General features: G+C 38.4%; 11 protein-coding genes across 11 annotated transcripts; 4 read left to right on the top strand and 7 right to left on the bottom strand.

Moving 5' to 3' along the window:
* Positions 1 to 142: 142 nt before the first annotated feature.
* On the top strand, positions 143 to 493 carry GCK72_023754 (uncharacterized protein; the record flags this gene model as incomplete). Its single annotated transcript, XM_053735533.1, has 3 exons — positions 143 to 152; positions 197 to 330; positions 380 to 493. The coding sequence occupies 3 exons, from the start codon at positions 143 to 145 to the stop codon at positions 491 to 493; spliced, it is 258 nt and encodes an 85-aa protein (XP_053579099.1).
* Positions 494 to 3,056: 2,563 nt separating this feature from the next.
* GCK72_023755 (uncharacterized protein) lies at positions 3,057 to 3,932 on the bottom strand (the record flags this gene model as incomplete). The annotated part of the gene is made up of 1 exon (XM_053735534.1): positions 3,057 to 3,932. The coding sequence occupies one exon, from the start codon at positions 3,930 to 3,932 to the stop codon at positions 3,057 to 3,059; it is 876 nt and encodes a 291-aa protein (XP_053579100.1).
* Positions 3,933 to 4,694: 762 nt separating this feature from the next.
* On the top strand, positions 4,695 to 6,819 carry GCK72_023756 (uncharacterized protein; the record flags this gene model as incomplete). Its single annotated transcript, XM_053735535.1, has 11 exons — positions 4,695 to 4,735; positions 4,778 to 4,908; positions 4,954 to 5,182; positions 5,226 to 5,374; positions 5,418 to 5,622; positions 5,672 to 5,805; positions 5,848 to 5,974; positions 6,161 to 6,276; positions 6,323 to 6,373; positions 6,450 to 6,732; positions 6,789 to 6,819. 11 exons carry the CDS (start codon positions 4,695 to 4,697, stop codon positions 6,817 to 6,819), a joined length of 1,497 nt encoding a protein of 498 aa, XP_053579101.1.
* A 2,038-nt stretch (positions 6,820 to 8,857) lies between these two features.
* Positions 8,858 to 9,548, bottom strand: GCK72_023757 (uncharacterized protein; the record flags this gene model as incomplete). The annotated part of the gene is made up of 4 exons (XM_003109726.2): positions 8,858 to 9,028; positions 9,075 to 9,206; positions 9,255 to 9,376; positions 9,425 to 9,548. 4 exons carry the CDS (start codon positions 9,546 to 9,548, stop codon positions 8,858 to 8,860), a joined length of 549 nt encoding a protein of 182 aa, XP_003109774.2.
* Positions 9,549 to 10,951: 1,403 nt separating this feature from the next.
* On the bottom strand, positions 10,952 to 11,398 carry GCK72_023758 (uncharacterized protein; the record flags this gene model as incomplete). Its single annotated transcript, XM_053735536.1, has 2 exons — positions 10,952 to 11,217; positions 11,383 to 11,398. The coding sequence occupies 2 exons, from the start codon at positions 11,396 to 11,398 to the stop codon at positions 10,952 to 10,954; spliced, it is 282 nt and encodes a 93-aa protein (XP_053579102.1).
* A 494-nt stretch (positions 11,399 to 11,892) lies between these two features.
* Positions 11,893 to 14,992, bottom strand: GCK72_023759 (uncharacterized protein; the record flags this gene model as incomplete). The annotated part of the gene is made up of 14 exons (XM_053735537.1): positions 11,893 to 11,965; positions 12,019 to 12,202; positions 12,250 to 12,365; positions 12,413 to 12,514; positions 12,564 to 12,690; positions 12,738 to 12,874; positions 12,918 to 13,134; positions 13,386 to 13,601; positions 13,647 to 13,768; positions 13,815 to 13,956; positions 14,218 to 14,363; positions 14,437 to 14,564; positions 14,614 to 14,870; positions 14,914 to 14,992. The coding sequence occupies 14 exons, from the start codon at positions 14,990 to 14,992 to the stop codon at positions 11,893 to 11,895; spliced, it is 2,046 nt and encodes a 681-aa protein (XP_053579103.1).
* Positions 14,993 to 16,455: 1,463 nt separating this feature from the next.
* GCK72_023760 (uncharacterized protein) lies at positions 16,456 to 17,429 on the bottom strand (the record flags this gene model as incomplete). The annotated part of the gene is made up of 5 exons (XM_003109598.2): positions 16,456 to 16,533; positions 16,587 to 16,695; positions 16,743 to 16,825; positions 16,993 to 17,112; positions 17,187 to 17,429. 5 exons carry the CDS (start codon positions 17,427 to 17,429, stop codon positions 16,456 to 16,458), a joined length of 633 nt encoding a protein of 210 aa, XP_003109646.2.
* A 3,521-nt stretch (positions 17,430 to 20,950) lies between these two features.
* Positions 20,951 to 22,457, bottom strand: GCK72_023761 (uncharacterized protein; the record flags this gene model as incomplete). The annotated part of the gene is made up of 4 exons (XM_003109490.2): positions 20,951 to 21,127; positions 21,272 to 21,421; positions 21,473 to 21,877; positions 21,930 to 22,457. The coding sequence occupies 4 exons, from the start codon at positions 22,455 to 22,457 to the stop codon at positions 20,951 to 20,953; spliced, it is 1,260 nt and encodes a 419-aa protein (XP_003109538.1).
* Positions 22,071 to 24,651, top strand: GCK72_023762 (uncharacterized protein; the record flags this gene model as incomplete). The annotated part of the gene is made up of 2 exons (XM_053735538.1): positions 22,071 to 22,377; positions 24,251 to 24,651. 2 exons carry the CDS (start codon positions 22,071 to 22,073, stop codon positions 24,649 to 24,651), a joined length of 708 nt encoding a protein of 235 aa, XP_053579104.1.
* GCK72_023763 (uncharacterized protein) lies at positions 23,751 to 25,140 on the bottom strand (the record flags this gene model as incomplete). The annotated part of the gene is made up of 5 exons (XM_003109604.2): positions 23,751 to 23,806; positions 23,883 to 24,639; positions 24,855 to 24,953; positions 25,005 to 25,072; positions 25,125 to 25,140. 5 exons carry the CDS (start codon positions 25,138 to 25,140, stop codon positions 23,751 to 23,753), a joined length of 996 nt encoding a protein of 331 aa, XP_003109652.2.
* Positions 25,141 to 25,626: 486 nt separating this feature from the next.
* GCK72_023764 (uncharacterized protein) lies at positions 25,627 to 27,229 on the top strand (the record flags this gene model as incomplete). Its single annotated transcript, XM_053735539.1, has 6 exons — positions 25,627 to 25,666; positions 25,859 to 26,035; positions 26,085 to 26,198; positions 26,250 to 26,789; positions 26,864 to 27,048; positions 27,095 to 27,229. 6 exons carry the CDS (start codon positions 25,627 to 25,629, stop codon positions 27,227 to 27,229), a joined length of 1,191 nt encoding a protein of 396 aa, XP_053579105.1.
* Positions 27,230 to 27,417: the final 188 nt, after the last annotated feature.

Genomic DNA, 27,417 nt, shown 5'->3' on the forward strand with positions numbered 1-27,417 from the left:
ATAGATTTGATGCAAGCTGTTGCAACGAACATGTGCCAAGTGCACCACTGTGGCAGCCATATGGCTTTTGTTAGGATTGTCTTGCTCATTCTTAAATCTACAGAGTCTTGGAAGCTCTTTTTTTTCTTTTTTCCTGGTCACGATGCGGCATGGTAAGTTCTGACATCTATCTGGCTCTTCACGGTACAATATTCAGACTTCTGGTGGTTTCTGTGTTTCCTTCAATGGTTGCAAGTGAACGGTGATACTGGATGTGACAAGATTTACACCGAGAACGATTCTTCAGGATCCGGAAAGTTTGAATGTCATACTAATGGATGTCGCATAAAGGTAAGTATTATAGCTTGAATGTCTTACATTTCAACTGTTTCTAATGAAGATCGACGCAAGCCCAGTCAAACCAATTTACCTCAATCTTTACAAACACAACGAGAGACTCAATATCTATGTTACATCTGTTGCCAGAAACCAGACCGTGCTGTTGAAAAAGTAAATTATGTGTCGAATAAAGAGAAAATTAGTATTTTTAAGGTTATCTGAGGAAACATCAGATAGATCATATCTTTCTGGACTCAACGAAGGTTTTCTTTTGGAATGGAAACCTGAAAACTGCAATACAAGCGGAGTTCCAGAATACCGTTTCGGTCATGACACTTTAGGTAGTTTTTAAGACGCACTCTCCGAGTCGTTCGAGCATCGATCAACTGACCATGTTCACCCGAAAAAAGTTGACCATCTCCGATTTGCCTATAATTTTTATCGAAGATAGTATCAAGTGTTCTCAGCAAACTGGGGTCCTTTTCGGCCGGGTCCGTCACCTGGCTACCTAGGAAAATCAAAAATCGATATTTTTCGAAAATTTTTCCTAAAGTAGTTAGGTATGAAATCTTAACGGTAAGTTATTGCAGACACTATTTTAAGCATTTTTTGTGTTCAAAAGACAATTCCAGCTCAACACCTTCATTGTGAAAATTTTCAAAATGTGTGAAATTTTCGGGATTTTTTCATGAAATCGTTTTTATCTCGGCAGTGACACGAGAAGACATTATTTTTTATTTCAAATTCGGAATCTACATAAAATTTGATATCGGAAACACGCTGCCCCTACTTGTAACTCGAGGACCAAAGAACGGTTTTTGGGGAAGTATAAGAAAAACTGCGATTTCAAGTTTCAAGTCCTTCCAGTAAATTATTTTTGATGTTTCAAAATAATGGTTTTTTGAAGTTTTTCATTCAATCATGCCATTTTTATTCAGTTCCGGTACAATTTTCGATCATACCAACAAAAAAATTTTCGAAAAAATTGAATTTTTCGATTTCTGAAAATTTTCTCCCGCATTGAATCATTCCGACTGAAATGTTAAGGATAGCATTATAAAATCAGGAGAATATAACTGGAATATTCTTAAGATTTATAAAAAACTTGATTCCCACTGTCGGGTCACCTGCTACCTACGCGTTCATGGTGAAATTCAGCTAAATTTTCAACTTGGGAAGTTGGTGCAACGGTACTTCATACTTGCAACGTTATTTGACAGGGAATTGCGATGAATATGACAGAAATAGTGAGAAAACTGCAAAAATTGACAGATTCTGCAAGATTTACGAAAAAGCTTTAAAAAATTAGGACTCATAAATGTTCAATGGTCTGACCTTTTTATGGATATCAGGAAAAAACTTTTCAAGTTTTTTTTTTCGTAAATCTTGCAGAATCTGTCAATTTTTGCAATTTTCTCACTATTTCTGTCATATTCATCGCAATTCCCTGTCAAATAACGTTGCAAGTATGAAGTACCGTTGCACCAACTTCCCAAGTTGAAAATTTAGCTGAATTTCACCAAGAACGCGAAAGTAGCAGGTGACCCGACAGTGGGAATCAAGTTTTTTATAAATCTTAAAGATATTCCAGTTATATTCTCTTGATTTTATAATGCTATCCTTAATATTTCAGTCGGAATGATTCAATGCGGGAGAAAATTTTCAGAAATCGAAAAATTCAATTTTTTCGAAAATTTTTTTGTTAGTTTGATCGAAAATTGTACCGGAACTGAATAAAAATGTCATGATTGAATGAAAAACTTCAAAAAACCTTTATTTTGAAACATCAAAAATAATTTACTGGAAGGACTTGAAACTTGAAATCGCAGTTTTTCTTATACTTCCCCAAAAACCGTTCTTTGGTCCTCGAGTTACAAGTAGGGGCAGCGTGTTTCCGATATCAAATTTTATGTAGATTCCGAATTTGAAATAAAAAATAATGTCTTCTCGTGTCACTGCCGAGATAAAAACGATTTCATGAAAAAATCCCGAAAATTTCACACATTTTGAAAATTTTCACAATGAAGGTGTTGAGCTGGAATTTTCTTTTGAACACAGAAAATGCTCAAAATAGTGTTTACAATAACTTACCGTTGAGATTTCATACCTAACTACTTTAGGAAAAATTTTCGAAAAATATCGATTTTTTGGCTCTGTTCCAAAATCGGAGGCCCATGGCAGAATCGGAGGCCCATGGCAGAATCGGAGGCTCGTAAAAAAATCGGAGGCCCATAAAAAAATAAGAGGCCCGTAGCAGAATCGGAGGCCCATGGCAGAATCGGAGGCCCATGGTAGATAGAGAATGTCATCGTTTATAAATGATGAAAAACTCCCTTATAAGCATCTGAATTAGTGCAGAAGTCTGAAAACCATGTTGTAACTACATGATGCGCAAAGCTGATTATTTTTTTTGTTCATTCATTGCTAATTATAACAGATATTTTTTAACACATTTGTTTACCCGAAGACAGTGACATATTTATGTGAATAATTGTTAAAGAAAAAAAATGGGAAGCAACTATCCGCCTTTGCCAGTTTGTACTTTGGGTGCCTTGGGCATCTTTGGAAGTTTTGGAGGCTTCGGAGTTGTAGGGGATTTGAAACCCGAAGAGGATGTTTTCGTTTTCTTTGTCGTTGTGGGGCGACCTGTTGTAACATGTCTTGATCTTGTGGGCGGGTTAGTGGGGTTATGAATTATGGAATTCTTAGTAGTAGTAGTGAGTTTACTTTGTGGTTTTTTAGTTTGTATAACTAGGAGTTTTAGTAGGTTTAACTGTCGTAGTTTTAGTCAAAGTTGAAGAAGAGAAGGGGGTAGTAGAAGACATTTTAGATGTTATGCGTCCACCTCGTTTGATTGTAGTTGTTTGGGAAGGTGTCGTGGCTGTTGGTGTAACTTTTGAAGTTGCAGTGGATGACAGAGAGACAGTAAATGTAGACGCAGTGGACGTAGTGGTGGGAGATGTGCCGGCAAATCGAACAGTGGATTTTCTAGGGCCACGTCGTCTAGCTGTTGTTTGAGAAGATGGATTGAAAGTTGTGGCTGTAAAACCTGTAGATGAAACAGTGGATGTGGATATAAACGACAATCGAGTTGTGATAGTAGGTGTAGATACAGTAGATGATCTGTAGCCACTTCGTCTAGTTGTTGTCGGAGAGAGTAAGTTTGATGTAGATAGTGTTGTCGCAGGTTTTGGGGGAAGAGAGAATGTGGAAGAAGACAACGATGGAGTCGTAGAAAAGGAGGTTGTGACTGAGCGAACAGCGGATGTTCTGTGTCCACGTCGTTTTTTGTCGTTAGAAGAGGTGTGGAGGAGGTTGTTACCACAGGTGACTCCTGGTGGGAAGGTTCTGGAGTCATCGTCAGATATGTCGCTGGTAGGAGCAGTTGTGCTATCATCGATATTGTCGTCGTCGTCGATGTCGTCGTCGTCGGCTTTTTCGGAGTCAGTGAATTCTTCATTTTCATCTTCTACAGGTCGCCCCACAACGACAAAGAAAACGAAAACATCCTCTTCGGGTTTCAAATCCCCTACAACTCCGAAGCCTCCAAAACTTCCAAAGATGCCCAAGGCACCTAAAGTACAAACTGGCAAAGGCGGATAGTTGCTTCCCATTTTTTTTCTTTAACAATTATTCACATAAATATGTCACTGTCTTCGGGTAAACAAATGTGTTAAAAAATATCTGTTATAATTAGCAATGAATGAACAAAAAAAATAATCAGCTTTGCGCATCATGTAGTTACAACATGGTTTTCAGACTTCTGCACTAATTCAGATGCTTATAAGGGAGTTTTTCATCATTTATAAACGATGACATTCTCTATCTACCATGGGCCTCCGATTCTGCCATGGGCCTCCGATTCTGCTACGGGCCTCTTATTTTTTTATGGGCCTCCGATTCTGCCATGGGCCTCCGATTCTGCCATGGGCCTCCGATTTTTTTATGGGCCTCCGATTTTGGAACAGAGCCGATTTTTTTTATTTTCCTAGGTAGCCAGGTGACGGACCCGGCCAAAAAGTACCCCAATTTACTGAGGACACTTTATACTCTTTTTGGTCAAAAGGATTGGCAAATCGGAGATGGTCAACTTTTTTCGGGTGAACATGGGTGATCGAACGAATCAGAGAGTGAGTCTTAATATTTTTGAAACAATCTTCTTAAATTGTTACAGACAATTATATATGCGGTTCGATCCTCAATTATGTAGGGGAAGAGGTAAAACAAATTCAAAAACACAGTTCAGTTAAGACATCATTTAGTAAGTTGGATTTAGATTTGTTGAAGAAAAGAGTTAAAAGTTTTTAGATTGTTTGTATCATTTATTACCTTTGAAACCAAATACAAAGTTGTATGTATTGTCGCCAGAGAAACCCATGAGTATTACTTATGATAACGCTGAAACAGGAAGTGCAACGTAAGTTCTTTTATAAATATACTAATTTATACAACATTATAGTGGCACAATCATTACTGTGAGTAATTGGACATCAGCGGATTCTGAATTGAATTATAACGGTTATTATCATAATCGCTGGAATTACCATGAAGACGTGGTTCAAAATATTTTTGCCGTGGCTACCGACAAATGTTTGCATTTTCCTTAACTTGATTTACATCATTTTTCAATTTCAGCATGTTCTTGTAACGACAAAAACATAGAACTATCACGACATGAGAAAATCGAATTGCAGTCCCCAGGATTTCCAAATTTTCAATGTCCGTCCGCTCAATGCGAATATCATGTATCTTTCTCAAAGTCAAATACATCAAGTGCAATTCTTCAGCGAGCGCTAATCACTATCGATGCGAAATCAGGAGACGGGGTAAATCTACGTCTTGCAAGTGGATCTTTGGATGTTGGGTAACGAACCAGCAATCGGTAAAAACTTTGTCACTTTGTTCAGAATGAACAGCAATATGTTCAAAACCATTTCTACTAGCTTGCTAGTTGAACAAAATGAAATAAAACTAGTGTATACTACCCCTAAACAACTTCACATTGGACAAGATGGTCATTTCAAATTGACAATAGAGGGTCTAGAAATCGAGAATGGTTAGTTGAATTTGACGTAAATAAAAATGAAAAAGATTTACAGATTGTGATTGCTCCTTATTCAATGTGAAACACTATAATTCGGACTCATCGAGAATTGTCACTATTCCGTCTCATTGCGAGAAGATGTATTGTGACTGGGCAATTGCAAAGAACTCAGCAAATAACAAACGAGAAATAACTATTTCTCTGGAGAACGGACATCTGAAAGATGAGTTTCATATCTGGAACAACGTCTTGATGGAGAAGTTAGTGTTTGCAATACGATTTGTCACTTATCATTAAAATTGATTACAGATACAGCGGATACCAACTGCAGCAACCAAGAAAACTGTTCATAACGGATGGAAGTAGTGATACGCATCTATTCTTTCGTAGATCTTCTGTTGGCCCTAAATCTGTGATTCGTGTTTCCTGGAAAACAGTTCATGGTTAGTCACTAGAATTTGTGGTTCGGAAGTTTTGGTGTTCAGGTACTGGCTGTCCCACAGCAAGCAATGTTGATCTTAGCACTGTTCCTCAAGTTTTCATCTCACCAAGATATCCGTTGAATTACGATTTTTACGGAAATTGCTCATTACTTCTTACAGCCCCCGAAAAGTGAGTTCCCTAATACATATTCTGGTATCACGTTTATTTTCAGTCACTACATCAATATTAATTTAAACGATTTTGAAGTGGAAAACATTCATGATCATCTGAGTTTTTACGATGGAAACTCATCCTCTTCCAGTTTGATAGAACAGTAAGCTTGCATCAGTTTCCGGAAATCGCATCTATTTTTAGCTTGACCGGGAAGAAAAGCAATTTAACTATTTTATCAACTGGAAAAATGATGTTTGTCAACTTTTTCTCTGATGGTTTTCACGGACGACGAGGTTATCATTATACTGCAATTTCAGGTTGGTTACATTGTCTTTTTTATCCGAACTCACTCATCATTTTCAGTGCAAAAACCAATCACTATAAATGATTTGGACAATTCGAACAACTCCGCAGGTGTGTTTCCAAGTTTATGCAATTCTAATAGTTCTAGTAACACAACAAAAATAAATATCTTAAACAAGATTTTCAGTGTCATCTCTGCCATTCAACGATATTATGACGGAAACCGTTATTGACCCCGACGTACAACTTGATTCCAACTATAGTAGCATTAATGGAACGGACTTTATGCATAGTTCAGAACCGGTTCAAGGACATGTGATCTTACACTTCATATGTTCTGTTTTCATTCTTGTCGCTATTGCTTTGATTGCTATTTTTGGAGCTGCTCTCTTCAAAAAGAAAATCGCTGACACAAACGTAACGACATCTTTTGTAAACGAAATGGTTCGATTTCACAATGATGATACTGGGTGAGTTGTAAAACACTGACTGCTGCAGATGTAATTCAGTGAATAATTTTTTACAGATCCACTGTTACAATTGAAAACAACGCGTAAAGATTATTCAGGCAGACAGAATCATTTTTTCTAAACAATGTGATTTTTTACTCACTCTTCAATATTTTTAAATACATCCAGCTTTTATTTATGTAATACTGCCTTGTTTTTTTGCGCAAAACTTTCAGTATGAATAAATTGTTCTATTCAATTTGAAAAATACCCATATTATAGAAATTACTACCATAATTTTAAATATTTCAGATTTTATGTGACTTTTAACCAGGGATGAAACATTTCTCGAGTAGCTAAATAAAGAAAATTTTAAAAAATTAACAATCACTCTTATATCGACCTGTGCTCAAACTCCAATATCAATAGTAAAATCATGTTCGGTATCTGAAATTTGAGAATCATCTGAGCTGTCAATGTTAAACACAATTGACGTTAAACGCACTTATCGTTAGTCACTTCTGTAGATTCAATCCCATAGAGGATAGTCTTTTGACATCATTTAAAAAACGGATTTCAAAAACTTTTTCAAAATGACGTGTAATCAAATTTAGACTTCGCTATTCACAAATTTTGATTTCTAATTTTAAGAGAATGTCATATCCAAATTTACTTATTTTCTTCAGATTTTCAAAAAATTTATTTCATATAACAACTGTATTTTCCGGTCAAGTAAATCTGCTTGAGAGTTTGTACTGAAAGTTGGGAGAACTCGGAATATAGCTCTCTAACATTTCTGGTGAAATTATCAGCTATGACCAAACGTCGACTACTATTGGAACAGAATTTTCGTATAAAAAGGCGTTAACTGATTGTCTTTTCATCTGGAACAAGCACTGCCAGGAACAGGAACAGGAACTGAAACGAACACTTTTTGTACCATAATGACGTTTGAATCACTTCGAGCATAAACATAAATTGTGCTATTATCAACAAGAATTATTGTTCCGAGTGTTCAAGTAACCAAAAGTAATTGTACCACAACAGTGTGAAAATGTGACGACGTTCAAGTATGTTTTTCACAACAGGCAATATGCTATTAGAAGTTTTACCTGAACAAGTGAGAAAAATGAGTTGTTTAATGTTATTTGGAATACCAAAGAAACATGATTTGTGTCGTCAGAGCCGTAAAAAATGCTCCAGTTGAGATTTGTTAACGACTCTTATTCCTATCATGAATGACAACACTTTTTTGAAAATGAATGAATGAATAACCACTAGCAAATTGGAAAACTAGGAAAACAACCAAAGAGATCACAATGTGAAATATAGTTTTCTTGAAAGACAAATTTATCTTTGATTCTTACCGAAGTTCTGTAATGAGACAAAGAAAAATCCTTCCTTGATAATAGCTTGTTCGTACGGAACTTTTAATTTTTTCGAACGTTTGCCCTTGAAGGACAAAACAATTAATTCAGACCATTAGTCGCTAACCATCTTTTCAGAATGGTTTTGATTGTTCATTTGAAATGCATGGCTGATTACCTCCTGTTCTTTTTTACGCACCAATGGTTTTCAATTCTTAGGTTCTAGATTTCAAATCTGTTCTTCGAGTGAATTAGAACCGTATACTTAGCCCCTCTATCTCAGTATTACTTGATTTACACTCTCATTTATCTCCATTTTGTTTTTATTCTTGTTTTGAGCTCAAAGTTAATGTCATGTTTTTAAAAACTCTTGGAAGCGGCTAATTGGAATCACGCCGAAACGCGGTTTTACTGAAGTTGTCAATAACAAATTACGCCCGTAAAACTCCCGGAGGTATAATAAAGCACGTGTGCATGACAAATCCGAATTGTTTACGGAGATAGACTGAGGTATGACAGTAATGAGTCAAGGAATCACAAATATTCACAGGTTTATTTCTTGTAGGCATTATCAACCGACATGAGATGGACAAAGGGGAGACAACTTTTTTGAAGGGGGAAGAGCAAATGAGATATTGGATCAGAGAGAGAGAGAGAAACAATTGACCGCAGATATGGAGTTCAAATAGGGGGGAAAGGGAATTAGAATGTAACGGTAGAGATATGACAAGATTTTTGTTCTGGTGGATTTTGAAAAAGTACTTTCGTTCAATGACAACTCAAAAAATTTGTTGTTTACGGAGTTTCTGCTCACGAAGTTTACGACGGATGAGATGTTGGTGCTTGTGGATATCGTCGAAAAGTTCCTCGAGCTCTGCTGGTACTCTTCCTCGTGAATCGGGATACTCGTTTGGAGAGCGAAGCCAGGCCTCGATGAATTCACGATGGGGCTGAAAACCTTGATTGAATTCATGTATTCTCGGCACTTCCGTTTACCTCCAACTCAGCTAAGTGCAAGTCAAGAAGATCCTGACCGTTGGCTGGGAAGTCGTTGATGAGATCGATTTCTTTCTTTTCAAAGATATTACAAAGGGCAAGACAAGGTCCTTCGGAGCAACAGTAGGTATCCTTAAAGATAATGTTTAAAAATACAATTTTTGTTTTGGTTATCCCTACCCTTAGGAGATCTGCGACCTGTTCGTTTAAATGGCGAGCTCGACGAAACAATTCGGCAGTGGGGGCGTTTTTTACTGCTTGTTCATTCCATGACCATGATTTACTTTTGAATAGAATATACTCTACAAATGAGAAGTATTTTATAAGTTATTGAGTCCTGGTTAACCAACCTGGTTTAGGGCACTTGTAGACTGTTGGCGGACACGTTTTCTCAACAGATTCTATGAGTTGTTCGTTGGTCCAGGCTTCGGCACTGATAACAATGAAAAGAGCAAGAAGAAGTTTGCGCAACATTAGCTAGAATAGATTTCTTTTTTGAGTTGTCAAAATGGAGATCAAGAAAAGGAAGGGAGGGGCCAAAAAGGGAGAGTAGTAAAACTGAGTATGGAAATGAGTTAGTAGTGCTTATAGCCCCTTTTTATACCAGCCTAAATCAGTAACTTGTAAGCTTCATCAACCACACGCACGCCATAGCACGCTCCGCCTTTTTGAAATGGGCGGAGTTTTACTTGATTCTCACGAGGAGATCACAGAACCACGTCGTATCCAAACTCAAGGGAAATCCACTCTTGGAAATAGATTAATCAGAAGAGCTCTCTTACGTGCGTATCTTAATTGATGACGAAGAATTTTCTAGAAAACTCAAATTTTTGAGCTTTTGATTGATCTCAGTTCTTCAGTAATAATGCCAGCTCAGTCGAACAAGTGCATGGACTTGCAAATTTTTTGAGATGCGAGTATAACATTTTCAAAATATCACTTGGAAACTGATTTTGTCAGAAGATCATTCTAAAATTGGAACTGAAATCTGGCTTACAATTGGGAAAATTTCAATCTGAATATTACAACTAAACGAATAATAAAAGACAATTGAGAACGAATCACACTGCCGGCTTTGCATGTAAACAGTTTTTGATATCACCAAAGAAACAACTATCAGGAATAAAAATGATTGGCTTTTGCTCTAATTCGTTGGCACCAAAACTCAGAATTTGTTTGACTATTATAATTGAACACACAAATAATATGATTCATAAAGTGTTCCAATTTACGTATAACCGGGGATAACAACAAAGTTTCAAAAATTCTATTGGTAAAAGTTTTCACCCATTATTTCCTGATATCTCACAGAACGATGTTTAGAATCTTTAATTCCACTCTTCTACTTTAACATTTACTTCTTCTAATTTACCACTCGTTACGTTTCACATGTACATTCAAAAATAGAGCATATTAAAAGCATTTGGAGACCCGGAGGCCGGAACTAAAAATATAAAAAGATGGTCGTGAATTGATAGAAACCTTCACCCCTCCGACATTTAACCACCAGATGTTTTTTCGGATTGTGTGTGAAATGAGGGAAATATAATGGGGGCTACTCTTTGACTTTTCTCCATTTTCTCATTCAGGTCGAAGTCATTTTTCAACAATCCTTCGTCATTTCATAGTGTAGACGGAGTTATAGCTTTCTTTTTGTTATTTTCTAACAATTAAGTCCCAGTATTCTTCGTTTCAGCAGCAACATAATTCTCCATTGTTAGAGCTCTCATTGTTAAATTTTGATTATCCGTCATGGAGGTAGTCGAGGGAAAAATATGTTTTTATTTCGATCGGTCCAAGAATGACTAAAAAGTTATAAAAAGAAACCAAAAATACAAAATATAAAAATGTTTTTTATGGGAAGATGTTTTTCCTCATCAAAAATCTTCATCAGCATTCTTCACTTCATTTTCGTAATCTGACTCAGAAGGTGCCAAGTCGAAAACTTTCGGTCGGAATATCAGAAAAGGTTCATCTCCGGTGTCTTCCGTTGCTTCAAACGACTTTGCTCCAACAATGGCATCGTCAATAAATTCTTCTGACTTTTCCAAAAGTTCCAGCGACTCAACAGCAACACTGCGCCCTTCATCCAGATAGCGGCTATTGACAGTGCCCAGGTGGATAAAAGAAAGTGTTATCCAACCTGAAAATCAAAAGCTTGAAAATAATTCTCTGGAAAATGTAATTCAATATTTAAAAAAACAAAATCTCATCCAAGTTTTTTTCAATTTTTAGATTCTTCTTGGAAATCGAAGAAACTCAGACATATATAGTATTTTTACACAAACAAAAAAGAAATGGAACCCACCTAAAACAACAAGCATGTTTTTTTTCAAATTGAATATCTAATAGAAATGACCAAAGCGGAAATGCTAGTTCTCTTTTTTTCGTCTTCTCTCCCGCCTGCAAACAAAAAAACATGATTCATCGTAGTACAACGGCCAGAAACAATTTAACAAAGGAAGATGAAACAGTACGGAAGAAGGAGGGTTAAAACAAATGCCGCCAAAATACTTTTGGCTACCGATGAAAAAAAAATTGTCCATAAACTTTTTTTCTCCGGTCATAGACCGTCAAGTGACTAACGTGTGCCAAGTGAGAAATGACAGGAGGAAGAGAAATTCTATCTGTTATTTCTCTAGTTTTGATCGCAGCTCATTTCCATGTTGACCGATCAGAAACGGCAACACTTGGTTATAATTGAGCAAGAATACATAGATCAACGGTTTCATAAAAAATTTACTGAACAGATATTAGAAATCATTGCAAAAATCAGTATGATAGTGTTATTCAAGTGCATATAATCGATTGATTCTAATTAAATAAGTTCAGTTTCCACTTCGTGAGCTCTTCCGGTGTTTCCTGGACCATATGAAATTTTGACAGGAGATCTAAAACACCATAGATGAATTTATGGCATTGTTTACAAGATTCTTAAACTAACCCAGTTTCACTCGCAGTGTAGGAAACGGTTGGATTGTTCAAAGATTGGAGTTGACGATAGTTTTCTGATTTTCTGCGAGTTACGAAAAACACTGCTAATGATACCATGGCAATGATCACAGCAATGATGGCAACCAAAATGACGAGATGACTCTTTTCAGGGACAGGGGTCACTGGGATACGGTCTGAAGTGAATGAATAGCGATTTGTAATATTTAAAGCGTCCTCTTACGAGCAATAACATTGGCATGGTAACCCATTCGGCTAGTACTCTCATCGGACATGAATAGGAAGAAAACTGTGTCTCTTGTTGAGTTGTGTACTTCATTCTTCACTAATCCAGACACTCTGAAAGTAGTATAAATACATGTTGAATGTGTTCAAATTGTAAGTACCTAGTGATCAATGGATCAGAAGAACTGTTGCCATCGTAAATCTTCAAAAAATCGTGATATCTCTCAATATCCGCTTTGTCGATACGTATCTCGAGGAAATGCCTGAAACAATAACAAAAGTACATTCATACCTGCTTCAAAACAACCTTACCCTTTGGGAGCATAAAATGTGTGACGACAAATCAAATTAGGACAATACATATCTGGATAGTTCGGACTGGTTATCACCTTGGGGTCATCTACTGTGACGAAGATTTTCTCATCTGAGCAGGTACAGCCTAAAAAACCTTTTGTCTTGTTGAGTCAACGGGGAGATGTTTTTAACCTTCAACCATAAACCAGGTTACATTCAGAGTTGCATCAGAATTGTTATATTTTGAACCGAATCTTGAAAAAGTGAATTCAATTGGTGATGCAGCAGAAGTGATACTTTGTTTATGCTTCAACAATTCAGCGTCGTACCTAAAAATATAGAATAAATGGGGAATTTAGAGTATTGACTTACTCCTCTGTGATCTTTTCAGTGATCACAAAAACCACATCAGAACTGGACGGGTTGTCCATTTTGAACACAATTGAAACATATTTTTGAGGATAACTGTATGAACTGTATGCCGAAAATTTCCAATGACAGTGAATGAATTCACAATGTGGAGGAATTGGAACACTGAGCCATCCAGAGTTTTTGTATTCCTTGTCATCATAAAGCGAGCATACACAATCTGAACCACATTTTTCCAAAACACTCAAAGATTTTCTTTACCTTTCGGTGTCATCAGTCTTGTGATGTTCATTTCGAAATAACGTCTTTGTATTTCATGACTTGAACCATACGATATCTTTAAATCCTGCTGAGCAATAATTATCGGTCGCAAGAATTTAGTCGGGATTAGCTCTTTCTTATTGGTCCTAAATTTGAAATTTACAGAAGTTTTTTGCAAGTCATACCGAAAAATAAGTCGTCCTGATTCACCAGCAAGTCTCAAATAGTCATTTTCATTGAGTGTGCAGTTGGTGGTAATGAGCAAAAGAGGAACTTTATCTTCTGGCTTTTTTTCGATTTTTTCAGAACGGATAAAGGTATGACAAGACTTGGAAGGGCAATATAAATCTGGAAATCCAGGTGACCGGACAGTCACACTGCTGGTAGAAGATGTTATATTCATCACAGTCTCTGGACAAATACATGCTGAAAATTTTCCATTGACTGCTTTCAGTTAACTATAACACAAACATCGATTCATAAGTTTGGCAGTGATTTTTGGAGTTTTGTAGCCATCCGAATCAGAAGAAAAAGCAAAAAAAGAAACTTCCACTTTAGAAGCATCCACAAGCAATCCTCGGTTTATATCGAGACTGTAATGCCACAACGAGAAAATCAGTTACTGTATATTGTTCTTACGGTGTTTCTCTAACGAACATCCCCTCATCATCATAACTTTTCACTTGAACCCGAATTCTATTCTCAGTCTCAATCTCTATGTACATTTCTTCCAGATGATGTTTTTTTCCTTCTACAGACGGAGTGAGATAGAAGGTACATCCTGTGATACAATTACTTTGATTAGTTCAAATTTGAAGTGTCAAAAACAATGTTATTTATGACCCTTTCATGCACAAAGAAAGATCGCAGCCACTTTCAAAAGGCAGTGATGTCAGATTCAAACAAACCTGATGGTACTGAAAATAACTTGGGGATTGAAACTTCAGTTTCATTGGCGCCTACAATGACACGTGATGGAGGACAGACAAAGTCGGAGGTATCTGTGTGGTAACTATTACATTCATAATCAAGTCAAGTCTACCATTGCTCATTCTTGCAAATTTGATTTTGAATCCGCTGTAGGAATACGTGTTTCTTGACATCTCAAAAATGATTTTGAATCCAACGTTTACTGCTGTTGTGAACTCCTTATAGTCTTTATAGTCATTGTTTAGTGTTGATACATAACTGAAAACAAAATAACATTCGACTGCTATTGCACTTAACTTTCCAAAGTGCTATTTCTATCTGAAAATCTTACTCTGATTGATAGACGTTGTACTCTTGCCCGTCGACGTCGAGAATGTTCCAAATTTTGAGCTTAGTGCCTGAGGAAAAAGCAGCGGTTTCGACATTAAGACGAACGGTCATATTGGGATGAGGAAGAATCTGAAAAGTTTAATTTTAGTGCAATAAGATCAAGAAATGTCACAATTACTTTATACATGCATTTGCCGCTGTCACAGTGAGCCCCAGGGAAATTAGGAGATTTGAGTACTCCTTCAAGGATATCCGTTCCATATATTTCCAAATCACAGTGACAGTAATCCTTGGTTGTGGTTGGAACAGTGGTAGGGGTCGTTGTAATGTTTAGCATCATAGTTGTTTCAATAGCATTTTCGAAGGCTTCCTCTTCCTCCTCAGTATCCATTTCTGGTTCAGCACTGGTCCATGCCAATATGCAGAGGAGAAGAACTTAAAATTAATCTAAAACACGGTATTGCACACAGTAACTCACATAGACAGGCTCGTTGTCGCATTGCTCCGGAGTCTTTTTTCTTCTGTAGCACTAATGATATTAAATGAACACCGAACATTCGAACAATGATAAAAGGGGCGGCGTCCGGAGCCGGAATACTATACAAATGGGAAAATAGAAACGGAGAGCTTGACGGTAGAGAAATATAAACAATTTGTGTTTACTGCCATTTTCTATCGTATCAAATAACTGTGATTCTAGAGGTGGTGCCGTCATCTCATGACCGATTAGAAATAAACTTTTGAGAAAAAAAAGAAATGGTTATGAGGGAAAAAACAATATGAAATACAGCTTCATTAAAGATGAAAAGTACGAATAGAAGAAAAAGTAGAAGAAAAAATATGTTGAGTTCAGATACGGAGCGGAAACACCCTAATTAATGTGGGCTGGAGGATGACGAATCTTTTCAGTTTCTGAATAAACAATTGTTGAGAAAGGAAACTGTCGATCATTTTATTTCTACAAACTCTCAGCAAATACTGTACACATTCAGAGGTTCATAGAGTAATATAGATGTCTTGGATTTAATCAATCTAATAATCAGTTTGTGACTTCAAGAGTTTCAGAAACCTAAAGTTCTGACAGCAAACAACATTGAGCTGTGAAAAGAACGAATATTCCGGATTAACGGCACCGACGTCATCGGGAAACATTTAGCTAAACGAAGAGCACACACTTCGCATACACACATAGGAGTAGACAATTTTCTCTCTGGAATTTCGAATTCCTCACTTGAGTCTCGCGCCCTTTTCTGGTCGTCCGATATTGGCACTCCGCCTTTTTTTCTTCGATGTTCTTTTTTTAATGTGGAAGAGCAGAGATCTACTTTTTCGGAATAACGTAAGAAAGACTATTAGCTACGTTAAAGAAAAAATTGGATTACAACTGACAGGTTATTAGATTATTCATATCGGCTGAACTAAAGAAATATTCGTGCCTGATTTCCCATTCAAAAATAAAGGTTTCTAAAACTTCAATTGCCTTATTCTACTGATCTTTTATGTTTTCCTGAGCTTTTTTGTTTTATTTATTTTTTCGTTACACAGTACGTTTTTTTGTTTATCAGAGCTCCATTTTGCAAATCGATCGGGTTTCAGTTGGTTGAAAATCATTATACCATCTTTCAAGGCTAAGAAAAAACAAATGGAAATTAAATATAATCCACTCTTCTTACTTTGGAAAAAAGTAAAAAGACACAATTAAAAATTTACAAACTTTCAAAAGCTAATTGATTCAATTTTTGTTTCACAAAAGCAAGTCACGATTCCAAAATACTGCTCTAACCTTCCCTGTTTAAACATGTTAGATGTTTCAATAGTTGCTCCATTCCTAATTACTCAACTATTTTCTCAGTTTTGTCAACAACAAGGTTAGAAACACTTTTTCGCAATTCATGACTAGAACATTTATTAGGTACAAAATATTTGTGTTTTATGAGTAAAAAATAAGGAAAAATAGATGAAAATTGGTGATGTGAAACAAGAATTGTATTGTTTCAGACTAGATCATGAGTGATCTTCTTTAGATCTTGGATGTGACTTTGTCGAGGTTGGCAACAACAACTCCGAAGATGTCGTCAACGGATCCTTCAGCGTTGATCTGAAATTTAGGAAATCAGAAAATGGGTGGAAGTTGGTTTCCTAGCTACTCACTCTAACAAGCTTTCCCTTGGACTCGTAGTAGTCGACGACTGGAGCGGTGGATGTAACGAAGGTGTGGAGACGCTTCTTGATCGTGTCGATGTTGTCGTCGGCTCTTCCACTGAAAACTTAGATAACTGTTGTAAATAGACTGAACACATTTCTAACCTGGTCTGGGCACGGTGCAAAAGTCTCTTCACCAAGGTGTCCTCGGCGACGTCGAAGAACAAGACCAACTTGGCCTCTTGGATCTGAAAACTTCTTTTCCTTATGTTTGAAGCAAGCTACTACTTGGGAGGGGAATCGTCTCAAATGAAAAATATTCTGATATCCAATTTGTGTCGGTTTCTTTTTGGAATACTCATATTGTCTTGCTAATTTTCAATAATTCTGGTTGATTGTTCACTCTATCTCTCACCTCGGACTCGAATTGTTGTCCTTGAGCGACCTCTCTTGGATATCCGTCGATGAGGAATCCCTTGCTTCCCTTCTCAATAGCCTTGAGCATTGCTTCCTTGACCAAGTCGAGCACGACCTCCTGAAATATTGTTTCGAAAATATATCTTTTCTCGTCTACAATTAGAATAGGTTCTATTTAAAAAAATTGCTCACCAATGGAACAAGGGCTCCGGATTCCATGATAGCGGTGAGTTGAGAACCACGTGGAGATCCAGACTTGACTTCGTCACGGAGAAGATCTCCTGATGACAAATGAGTAAGACCGTACTTGGCAACAATCTTGTCGCATTGAGTTCCCTTTCCGGATCCTGGTCCTCCAACGATGAAGAAAATTGGGACCTTGGCAGCCTTGAGTGGAGCCAAGTCAATGTTTTTGCGCTCAACAGTTGGGGCCATTTTTCAAGATCTGAAAAATGAAAAAATATGTTTGAGTGAGAAATGAAACAGTCAGTTCAATTCGAGAGCAAAAGAGAAAATGCGGGGAACACTTTTGTCGGTGCCTGTGTGTCGTTTTTCTTGTGAAAAAGATTAGTTGAGGATGGCAAGTGGTTTGCTTACGTGAGATATAAACTCGAAAGCTCAAACTTTCTCTGCAGTCTCTCAAGCACTTGTCTTTTCTCGAGTCGACACAGCACCTCGATTGCTTTCTTCACGTAAAACAGTGGCAGAGAAGTTGGTGGTTCGAAAAACAAAAAAAAAGATGAAAAGAAGAAAGTGAAGAAGATAGCCAGCGGGAGAAAAGATATCAAAATGATTCCGGTTTAGAAAATTTTTATTGGTTTCAACTCTAATTACTAAAGTAGGAAATACACTGGAGAAGACAGTAGGATGCTGAAAAGTCCCAACTGTGTCAAAACCAGAGAAAGATAGAAACATAAAATCAATATATCTCAATGTTCTTATTGTCTCAGATGAATATCTCATGCACCAACTGCTAAATATTGTGCGGTAGTTGCGCTAGGCGGGATATGAAGTGCCGTTGGAAGGCACATATTGCCTATGGGATTTTTTTGGTATAGAAACGGGACAAATACTCAGACTTGTCAAAAATCGGGCCGGGCCAAGATTTTTCTTGACCGGGCCGAGCCGGGACGAAATTTCTCTTGGCCCGGCCCGGCCCGGTCGGCCCGGATTCAAAAATGGGTACCCATTTTTTACCAATTTTTTTTGAAATTTTTCGAAAAAATAGAGTAAAAATGCTTAAATTATTATACACATTCACGTTTTGATTCAATTTTGAATTTTTATTCGAAAACTATACTTTTTTCAAAAAACCGAGATTTTTCCTGATTTTGGCCCGGCCCGGCCCGTAACAAGTCTGCAAATACTAAATGATAAAATATATAAAATAAGTCTGATGCTACTATCTAGAAAAAACCAGAAAACCACGTTTCCGATTTACGTTAGAGGATCTCATTAATCTTTCATAAACGCATTTTCTCTATACAACACAAGAGCCGCGGAAACAAAACAAAGTGGCAGAGAAGAGTATTGGAAGACAAGGAGCCGAGGGTCAAAGGGTCCTAAGAGAAGATTGCTTCCGCATGTACGTAACTCCTATTTGTGTTGACGAAGAATTGCATCTTGTCTGTTTGTGTTAAATGCAACTTCGAAAGAATCGGATTATGGAAAAGAGAAATAAAACTATGAAACTGCAGAACGGACTGAACAGAAGTGATTTTCCAACTAGTGAACCGGAATAATCGCATTATTTCCTACCATTTTTGGATAGTATGATCCAAAGTTTGTACTGTTTCCGGTTTTCATTTTTTCCTGAAGTCCAGAAACCAACCGAGAAGTGAGAAATATAAAGTATTTGAAAATAAGTCGGCTTTATAAAAACATGAGTATTACGGAAAAAAAGCAGAAGAGAGAAAAAGAAGATATGATGCAATTCTCACTTCTTTAGAAGCAATCAAAACAAGTTATTCGAAGCAGGCACCGAATACAAAGTATAGAAAAAATTGCCCTTTTCTCGAATGTCAATGCGTGAAACTGAGAAGAGCACATAGTGGAAGCTATTGATTCACCCTCCCGGAAAAACGAGAAGAAGACACAATTCGTCGCAATTCTTGAGGAAATGGAGACGTGAAAAAGAAGGCTGGCTTGAGAGTTGAGCTTTTCATGTGCAGCTTGGAAATGAAGCAATTAGGTTATGAGTCGGCGTGCGTTTGAAATTATTGGGTATCGATAAAACATATCTCCAAGTTTTCCACAAAAAATGAATGTTAAAAACTAAAGAAAACTAATCTTTTGGATACCAAATGAAAAGTTATGTTTTCCAAAACATCAAATCTAACAGCACGAGTATCATATGAGTTAGTCCCTGCGGAGAGTGGAATTGGCAAAAATCATACAACTAAGAGCTCAATGTCCACGGAATAATTATAGGAAGAAAATGTACTTTTAAACTCACAAAGGGATATTTCAATGACGCATGTTGAAGATCTTACGAAATCAGAATTTTCTGAAGGTGAAATTGAACAGAAACAGTAAATTGACGTATGATCACAATAACAACAACTAATGAGTACGAGATAACGTATTGATACATCATGGTCATTAACAGTCAAACTACAAATGATAATAAGTTTTTTTTCAGAACGTGAACTTCAATTTGGGTGGTTTCATTAGTTTCATTGTCTGTAAATTCTTACTCTTTCAATTTTGACATTGTTTGGTTTTTTCTGAGAACTTTACTGTTATTCGCTCTCATTTCTTCTAGAACCAAAGTTTCCAAATCTACTTCAAATCTTGCGTAACTGCCCTATTTCTCAATTTTGTTTATCTTCTTCATAAAACAAAACATCTCCGACAACCTTTTTTGATGTACGCCGCCGAACCTTAAAAAATTCGGCGCGTTTTGTCGTCGACACCGCAAATTCGAAATATATATTTGCGTTAAAAGTAGTGAACATCTGCTTTTTGTGCCATGCTCATCTCACAATTTTCCCATTTTTCATTTCAAATCGACCATTCTATGAGCCTCATTGAGCACGGCACCCTAACCGAAGAGTACGCATATTTTCACGTACTTTTTATTTCTACTCCTTCATCAACACTTATTTTAAACGCTGTGCTCTTTTCTATTTGTGCAAACACATAAAACGAATAGGATGGTATGGTGTATCGAAAGTTGTCAACACTCTTTCTTCAATTATATCAAAACTAATTGATAAGATACCACTTCTTGTAGACGAAATTGTTCCCTTACCACAGACTACTGACTCTACTTGCTTTCGAAAAATTTGACCCCTCTATTCGATTTTTGTTTCTAAAAGTTTAGTTGTAATTTTTCTTCTTCTCATCTCACGATTGAAGAGAAAATATACTGAAAAATGATGAGGGAGAAAGAACCTCCGACAACAGTTTTCGAATGGAGTCAGGCTCACTTTGAACCTTGTCCGAAAAACGATTTATCTTGTCAGTGGCGCTTGGATTCTGGCTCTGAATCTTTCGACGGCTGTCTCATACCTATCACCCGCACATTTGGCACCTTTTCCCAGGCCGAGTCATTATATTTTTATTCGCTATTCACTTTTTCGAGAGGAACGTTTTTCCAAATGGAAATGTAGGACCAGTGGATGAGGGAAACTAGTCGATCTCACACTAATTTGACAGAATGTAAGCTCGTCTTTGTTTTCCTGCATCTCTGGTCCCCCAGCTTGTTCAATGGTAAGTCCCTCTTTTGTACTTTTTGCAGAAACCTGAAACAGAAACCAGTTCACGGAAATATCGCCGAAAGAAAGTTCATTCTTGATCACATGACAGAAAGCAAAAACAATTTGATATAAGAAATGATTTGAAAGAATGATTGGGGAGACAACTTGATAGAAATTATGAAACCAGTATGACGGAGAACGTTTGACAGATAAAAAATGGGTAGTGAAGTGGTGGGGTAGCGGCGAATCAGTTTATTACATTTCCTTCTTCTCCTCGGATGCAGGTGGAGCCGAAGGACCATCAACTTCCTCAATGAGACTGTGAACTTTGCGGTTCAATCGGTCCATTGGAATAGTGTCAGTGTTGAAGGCGACGTATCTCTCTGGGTTCTCCTCGTGAAGGGATGTGACGGTCGATGAATCCGGCTGTTGCTAAAAAAATACGTTAAAAGGTCGATCATCTAAGGGAAAGCTAGTGTGAGGAAGAACTCAAAATCACTAAACAGGAGTCACGGTTACCTCCTCATACTCGACGTTATTTAGTGGTGTATAGTTGGGGAAGTAATCATCACCAACCTCAGCAACAAAACGGTCGATGAGTCCATCAATGACTTGAGATGTGCGGAAAGCGCCGAATTGAGCATCGACATAAGTGAGGAGGAGGATCCCATCAAAGTTGAGGTACTTGCGGATGAAGCGATGAGAGCGAGTTGGGTTCATAGCTGGCTGAAATGCAAATACTTAGGATCTCGACGAGACGGCAAAGCAATAGGTTACCTTGTTGTTCAAATTGGTTGGAACAAGACTGTGTCTTCTGAACAGCATTTGGAAGGCAAAATGGAGCATTCCGGCGGTGGTGAGAATGAACACGAATATGAGCCAGAAGTAGAAGCATATGTAGAGTTTCTCGATGATCATGTTCAGAATCATGATGCAGGAAACTGTGTGTTGGTGTTGTTGTCCAAGATTACGAACTTTGAAGTCACAGAGCACTACCCGAGGGAAAATGCTATCTTCCTTCTCAGCGGTTCCCTTGAATTCAACATTCCACAGATGGAAGAATCCCCAGAAGTAGTCGTCGACGTCAAGGAAGTGCTTCAGAAGAACCATTTGGAGTACGCAGTTGATGACGAATCCTAGCTTCAGCAGGAAGAAGTTGATAGTAGCTTGGCATCCTTGGAACTATAAATTATAAGTTTTAGTTGGTTGCTTCACTAAACAATACAAAGTTTACCTTGTTTCTGGACTCGCGGATTTCGCATATCTTGTTCCAGATTTCACCGGCAAATGCGTCCACTGCCTTCGCTGGCTCGGATTTCTTCATGGCTCCTTCGAAGAATCTGAGCGATCCCTTCAAGTTGATAGAAGTTCTCTTATGGAGCATATTCCAGATGTTGTATGGGATAACGAACATGGCGGCTTGGAGAAGAAGCACGAGTGGCACCCATCGATAGTAGTTGATGTGACGGTCTCCTCGAGCTTGATCCGTGACTTCAGTTCCATTTGGCACAAAGTAGGTGTTCTCAATGAAGCAGAAATCATGCACGTAGCCATCCCAACTGCCGGAAAACTCTCGAGGTGTCCAACATTTGATAGGCTGTCCGAAGTACTGCTTGCAGGAGATGGCCAATGTCATGGCGATCAAAACAAATGGAGTAAACCAGGCGTTGACTCGGTCGATTGTGTCGAAGGCGAGCTGCCCTTGCTGCTTCCGCAGCATTCCGACAAGTTGCTCATAGAAGGGACCAAAAAATCCCAGCATTTTCTGAAAAAGGAGAATTGGTATCAGTAATTTGCTAGGAACGCAAAAAGCTTGAAAACGGGAAATAATGAGGCCATTATATGTAAAGGAGGGTGAGGATTCCTATCAAGAATTCATGAATGCCGAAAAATTTGGAGTATGCTTTCGACGGATATTCTACATATTAGTTGTCTTCACAAGAGTAGCAAGCAGTTTCAGTAATCCATAACCGGAGGATAACAAGAGGAACACAAAACCACGAAGAAGATCAATAAAGGGACTGTGTCCAAGTCGACTGACGGACTCGAGAACAGAGGGACAGAAGAAAAGAGGTTGAGGTCACCAGAGCTTGCACACCAAATGGTGTGTTGGCGGAGGAGAGGGGCCGAACACAGCGAACGACGGACCGCGATGGGAGGTGTGCGCGAGGAAACACTACGTGCAGACTCCTACCGCGCGGACCGTATTATCTCGGACCACCGAGAAACCGCACACAGTGAGAGGGAGAGAGTGTGATGTAGAAGAGACGCAGAGAGGACCAGTTGGCCCTTTGAATGGCACTCGAATATGAGATAACACCTAATGACGATGGAAGGGTAGGCCACGAAGGATGAGGAGAGAAGGGTTGATCTCTACGTCACTCAAGAGACGTATTCATGAGAAACTACAGTGCAAAAATGAACTGAAAATGAAAACGGCAAAAGATTTATTCAAAGTTTTTAGTTTGAAATTTTTGAACTCTAAATCCACAAAACTAAGAACAAAAGTCAGCAATAACGATAACAAGGAAGTGATGCATGCTTCTTTCGAAACTGTTCACAAGTACATTCAAAGTGTTTGCATAGAAAAACGAACTGATTTGCATCATCGGATAACTCGAATTCAAACTACGCTTGCTACAACTCCTCTACTTTTCCACAAAAAAATAACTCTGCTGATGGAAAATACTCGGAGCCAAGTTTTTGCCAGTTCTCTGACTTTCGCGAATTGATACTCCTTCTCCACGCATTGATAATTATCCCTATAAATGTTTGTTCTGGGAGGAAATTGCGGAGAATTGAATAAATATTGACCTTCATATCTTCTCGCTTTTCCTTTCATCTCATCGAGAAACAGAGAAATAACTTCTACTGAAGTATCTGAAATTAAAAGTGCCACTTTTGTAACCCAAAACTTTATGTGGAAATCAGTGACCAAATTTAGTAGAAATTGGGTAAAAGTATGACAATGGTACAAAAACTTGATGAAGGAGAGATCCAATTAAATATTTAACAGAACAAAAAAACAATTGAACCGGTGAAATGGATATAGTGTTTAGCTCATGTCGATCTCTCCAAGGAACACGCGTTTGTCACTTCCGGCCGAGAGCACTGAAAATAAAACTTTTATTCATTTTGGTTCTATTTGAAATAGCAAAGAGTAAACTCATTTTGCAGAAAAACTTACAGATAGAGTCTGTTGGATGGAAATCGGTGCAGTTGACACTTCCCATGTGTCCAGGGAGCTTGTACATGATCTGCTTTGTCAGTACCTCCCAAACGTAGACGAATCTATCAGAAGATCCGGCAGTAATGTATCTCTCGCACGGCGACCAAGCGCACTTTAGAAGATTTTTCTCGAAGTTGTGGTTGTGTCCGGCGAATACTCCAACGGCACGCTGTCCAGCGACAAACGGACGGATATCCCATTGACGGACGGTACAATCCATTCCATTGGAAATCACGTATTTTCCAGTTGGTGACAAGGAAATCGAAGTGATGGTATCACGGTGTCCGGTGAGAGTGTAGGTGATCTCGTCACGTCGCATATCCCAGACTTTGAGCACATTGTCGATTCCTCCACAAATCACTTGATCCGAAGTGTCGTTGAATGTGACTGCAGTTTGTTGGTATTTGTTGATGTAGGTCTTCACTGGCTCTTTAGTTCTGAGATCGTGCACACGACAAGTTCCATCGTCGCTTGCAGAAGCAACAAGAGTGACACCACGGCGAGATGGATGAACGGCATTGACAAAGTCGGTGTGACTCTTGAAGTTTCTGGCACAAGTTCCAGTTTCCATGTCCCAGAGACGGACGCTCTTGTCAGTGCCGCAGGAGACCAAGTATCCAGAATCAGTGCTGAACTTGATATCCATGATGGCTCCAGCGTGTCCTTTGATAGTGGAAAAGTTCTCGCATTCTCCGTAGACGTTCCAGAAGAAAATCTGAAAGTTTGAAAGGTTGGAGCCGGTGATAAGCATTATCAGCAGCTTAATTCCCGCATAGTTTCTTTTGGAGCATGTTGGTTCAATTCTCAACTAATTATTTAGAACCTCCAGCTCCAGAAATGTCCACTACCGGCGTTTGTAAAAGTGCCACGCTCAGTTGCTCTTGCTTCTGGTTTTATCTATTAAGTTTCTGAAAAAAAACCAAATATTACCTTTTGATCGTATCCACTAGTCGCCAAGCAGGTTCCATCTGGACTGAACACTCCTGAGTAGATTTCTCCTTCGTGTCCTTGCAAAACCATTGTCGGAGCCTGAATTATCGATTTTCACAGTTTTTATCTTTTTTTCTAATCATTTCTCACCATTAGGTTGGAGAATCTGTGCACATTTTGTTGTGGATAACCGGATGCGACGAGTTGTTGTCCAGTAGCTGAAATTTAATGTTCGTTCTAAACCTTCTGAAATTAAATTTGAAAACTCACAGGTAACGAGGGCCATTGCGATGTAGAGTAGACGGTAGTATGTGAGTGAGAGAAGACAAAAATAGGGAATTACGTATTTGAAAAGAGTGAGAAGAAAGAGTGTGTGTATAGGAGAGAACCAATTGGTCGCTGTGCGGGCGAGCGCGTTTGCTGCCTCTCCTCGTCATATTGATTTTGCCCAATGGTGTGCCACCTCTTTGAGCGGTGGTCGGCCCACCTCACTGCCCACACGACGAGGGTCAGGGAACAGAGAGGAATAAGATGAGAGAGCACGCGAAATGAATATGTTAATGCGGGGAAACAAAGAATTGAGACGAAACAGACACTCGCTACAGAAAAATAGATTTCGGCCAAAATAGAGAGAGTGTGCTTTATTGAGAGGAGAAGTAGATAAGGGTATCACTTGTAATGGGAACGTGGGGACGCTAGACACACAGTGCCAACCGCATTCGTGCCATTCTTTCATTGATTCGCTTCACGAGATTAGACATCGGAGCTGACAATGGACTTCGGTGTGAACGGAATGTTCCCAATGTTTCAAAGTATGTTTGATTTGTTTATTAATAGCACTAGGTTAGTAAAACTACGATATTCACTTATCCTCATTTCAATTTATATCAAGAGATTTCGGTCATTTTGAAATAGCATGAAGAGAAACAGTAGCTGGTACTTCTACAGAATTTCCTGACACTCTGTTGTCAACGTTTTTGATTGTCTGATAGTTTCTACTTCAGATCCGCTGCCATGGCCAGCTATTCCTTTCACACCTCTAGCGTTCACCCAACCAAATCTGGTTCTTCCTCCAGTACCGAGTTCTTCAAATGCATCTGGAATTTTGTCATCATCAAACACAGAAATGAATGGAGGAATATCATCTCTCCTCGACCAATTCAAAAACTGGAGTTTGAATGGTAAGTAAAAGCGTATACAACTTTAGAGACTCCATGTTACCTCTTTAAGAACAATCCACCGGTCTCCAACAGAACCCTCAGATGCCTGTGTTTCATACGCCTCCAACCACACCAATTGAAGCACTAGGATTGGTTTCATCACTCAATAATGGAGCACTCAACGGTAGAATAATGATCTTTCGTCGACAGAATATTTGTATCTCAGTTATTACAGTCACTCCGCACGTTCTGGCACAGCAATTCAACATTCTTCTCCCAATGATCAATCCTTGCTTCTTCAACCTTTACGGTTTTGGAATGGGTAACCAAATTCAGCAGTTCAACAGCACGCTCATGACTCCACCGTCCACATGTAGCCCGGGATCCCAAATGGAGTCATTCCACTCATTCCAGGAGACCGCGTCTCCAATTGAACTTTTCAACCAAAACCCCATCTTGCACAATCAACGATCACAGTGTGAAGCCAGCAATTCAGGAATGCTGTTCAGAATGCAAGAAGATGTCAGAGCAAGCAACCAAGAAAAGTTTCCATTTATGGCTGCAATGACGGTCAACTCTTCTACGTTAAAGATTGATGTGAACAAAACCCCAAAGAAGTTTGGGGGTTATGGGCGCAAACATAAATATGCCATAATGGATAAAAATGATGATGAAACAGACAAACTTCGTCTGGATCATTACTGTTGTACATGGGAAGGCGTTAAAGAGCTCTCTTTCGTTATCAATGAAGTCAGGGATCATTTACGCCTCAAGCGTACATATATGAGTGATATTTCAGGCAAGTTCTTATTTAGATAGTGACCCAGCATTTTCAATTCTTCGATTTAGGAATCAGATATGGTGACTTCTCAATTCTGCTCAATGCACCTATTCCTGGCGTAACTGCCATTGAAGCGGCAAAATGGTTCCATCAATTTATGCGTCATCGAGAGAACATTCCAGGCTTTTCATTTCTAACACCAGACAAAAAAATGATTTTCGAACCAGGCTGCCAAAATAAGACTGGCGGAAAGGTTAGTTGTAGTTTTGTAATAATTGCATCACTTTCTTTGAATTCAGGCTTTCTACAACGAAAAGCGTGTAGACGACGTGCTTGCGGCAATGGAGGGAACTGTAAACACAAAGACTTATGAGAAACAAGCCAGAAAGACAAGACAGAAACGCTCCCAACAAATGCAAAATCGCTATTATTGAAATCCTTAATCTCGGTTTAATTTGTTCTTTTCATCCCGTGCCACCCCACCCGTATTAAAAAATCTCAAAATCTCTTCTGAAACATTTACTCCCCTTTTTGTATGCACATATTGCATTTCATGTCTCCATCCTCCGATCCGATCTTCTCGATTTATATCGACTGACAAGTACATTTCTTGTGATTATGA

Source organism: Caenorhabditis remanei, chromosome X (assembly GCF_010183535.1).
Source record: "Caenorhabditis remanei strain PX506 chromosome X, whole genome shotgun sequence".
Taxonomy (NCBI): Eukaryota; Metazoa; Nematoda; class Chromadorea; order Rhabditida; family Rhabditidae; genus Caenorhabditis; species Caenorhabditis remanei.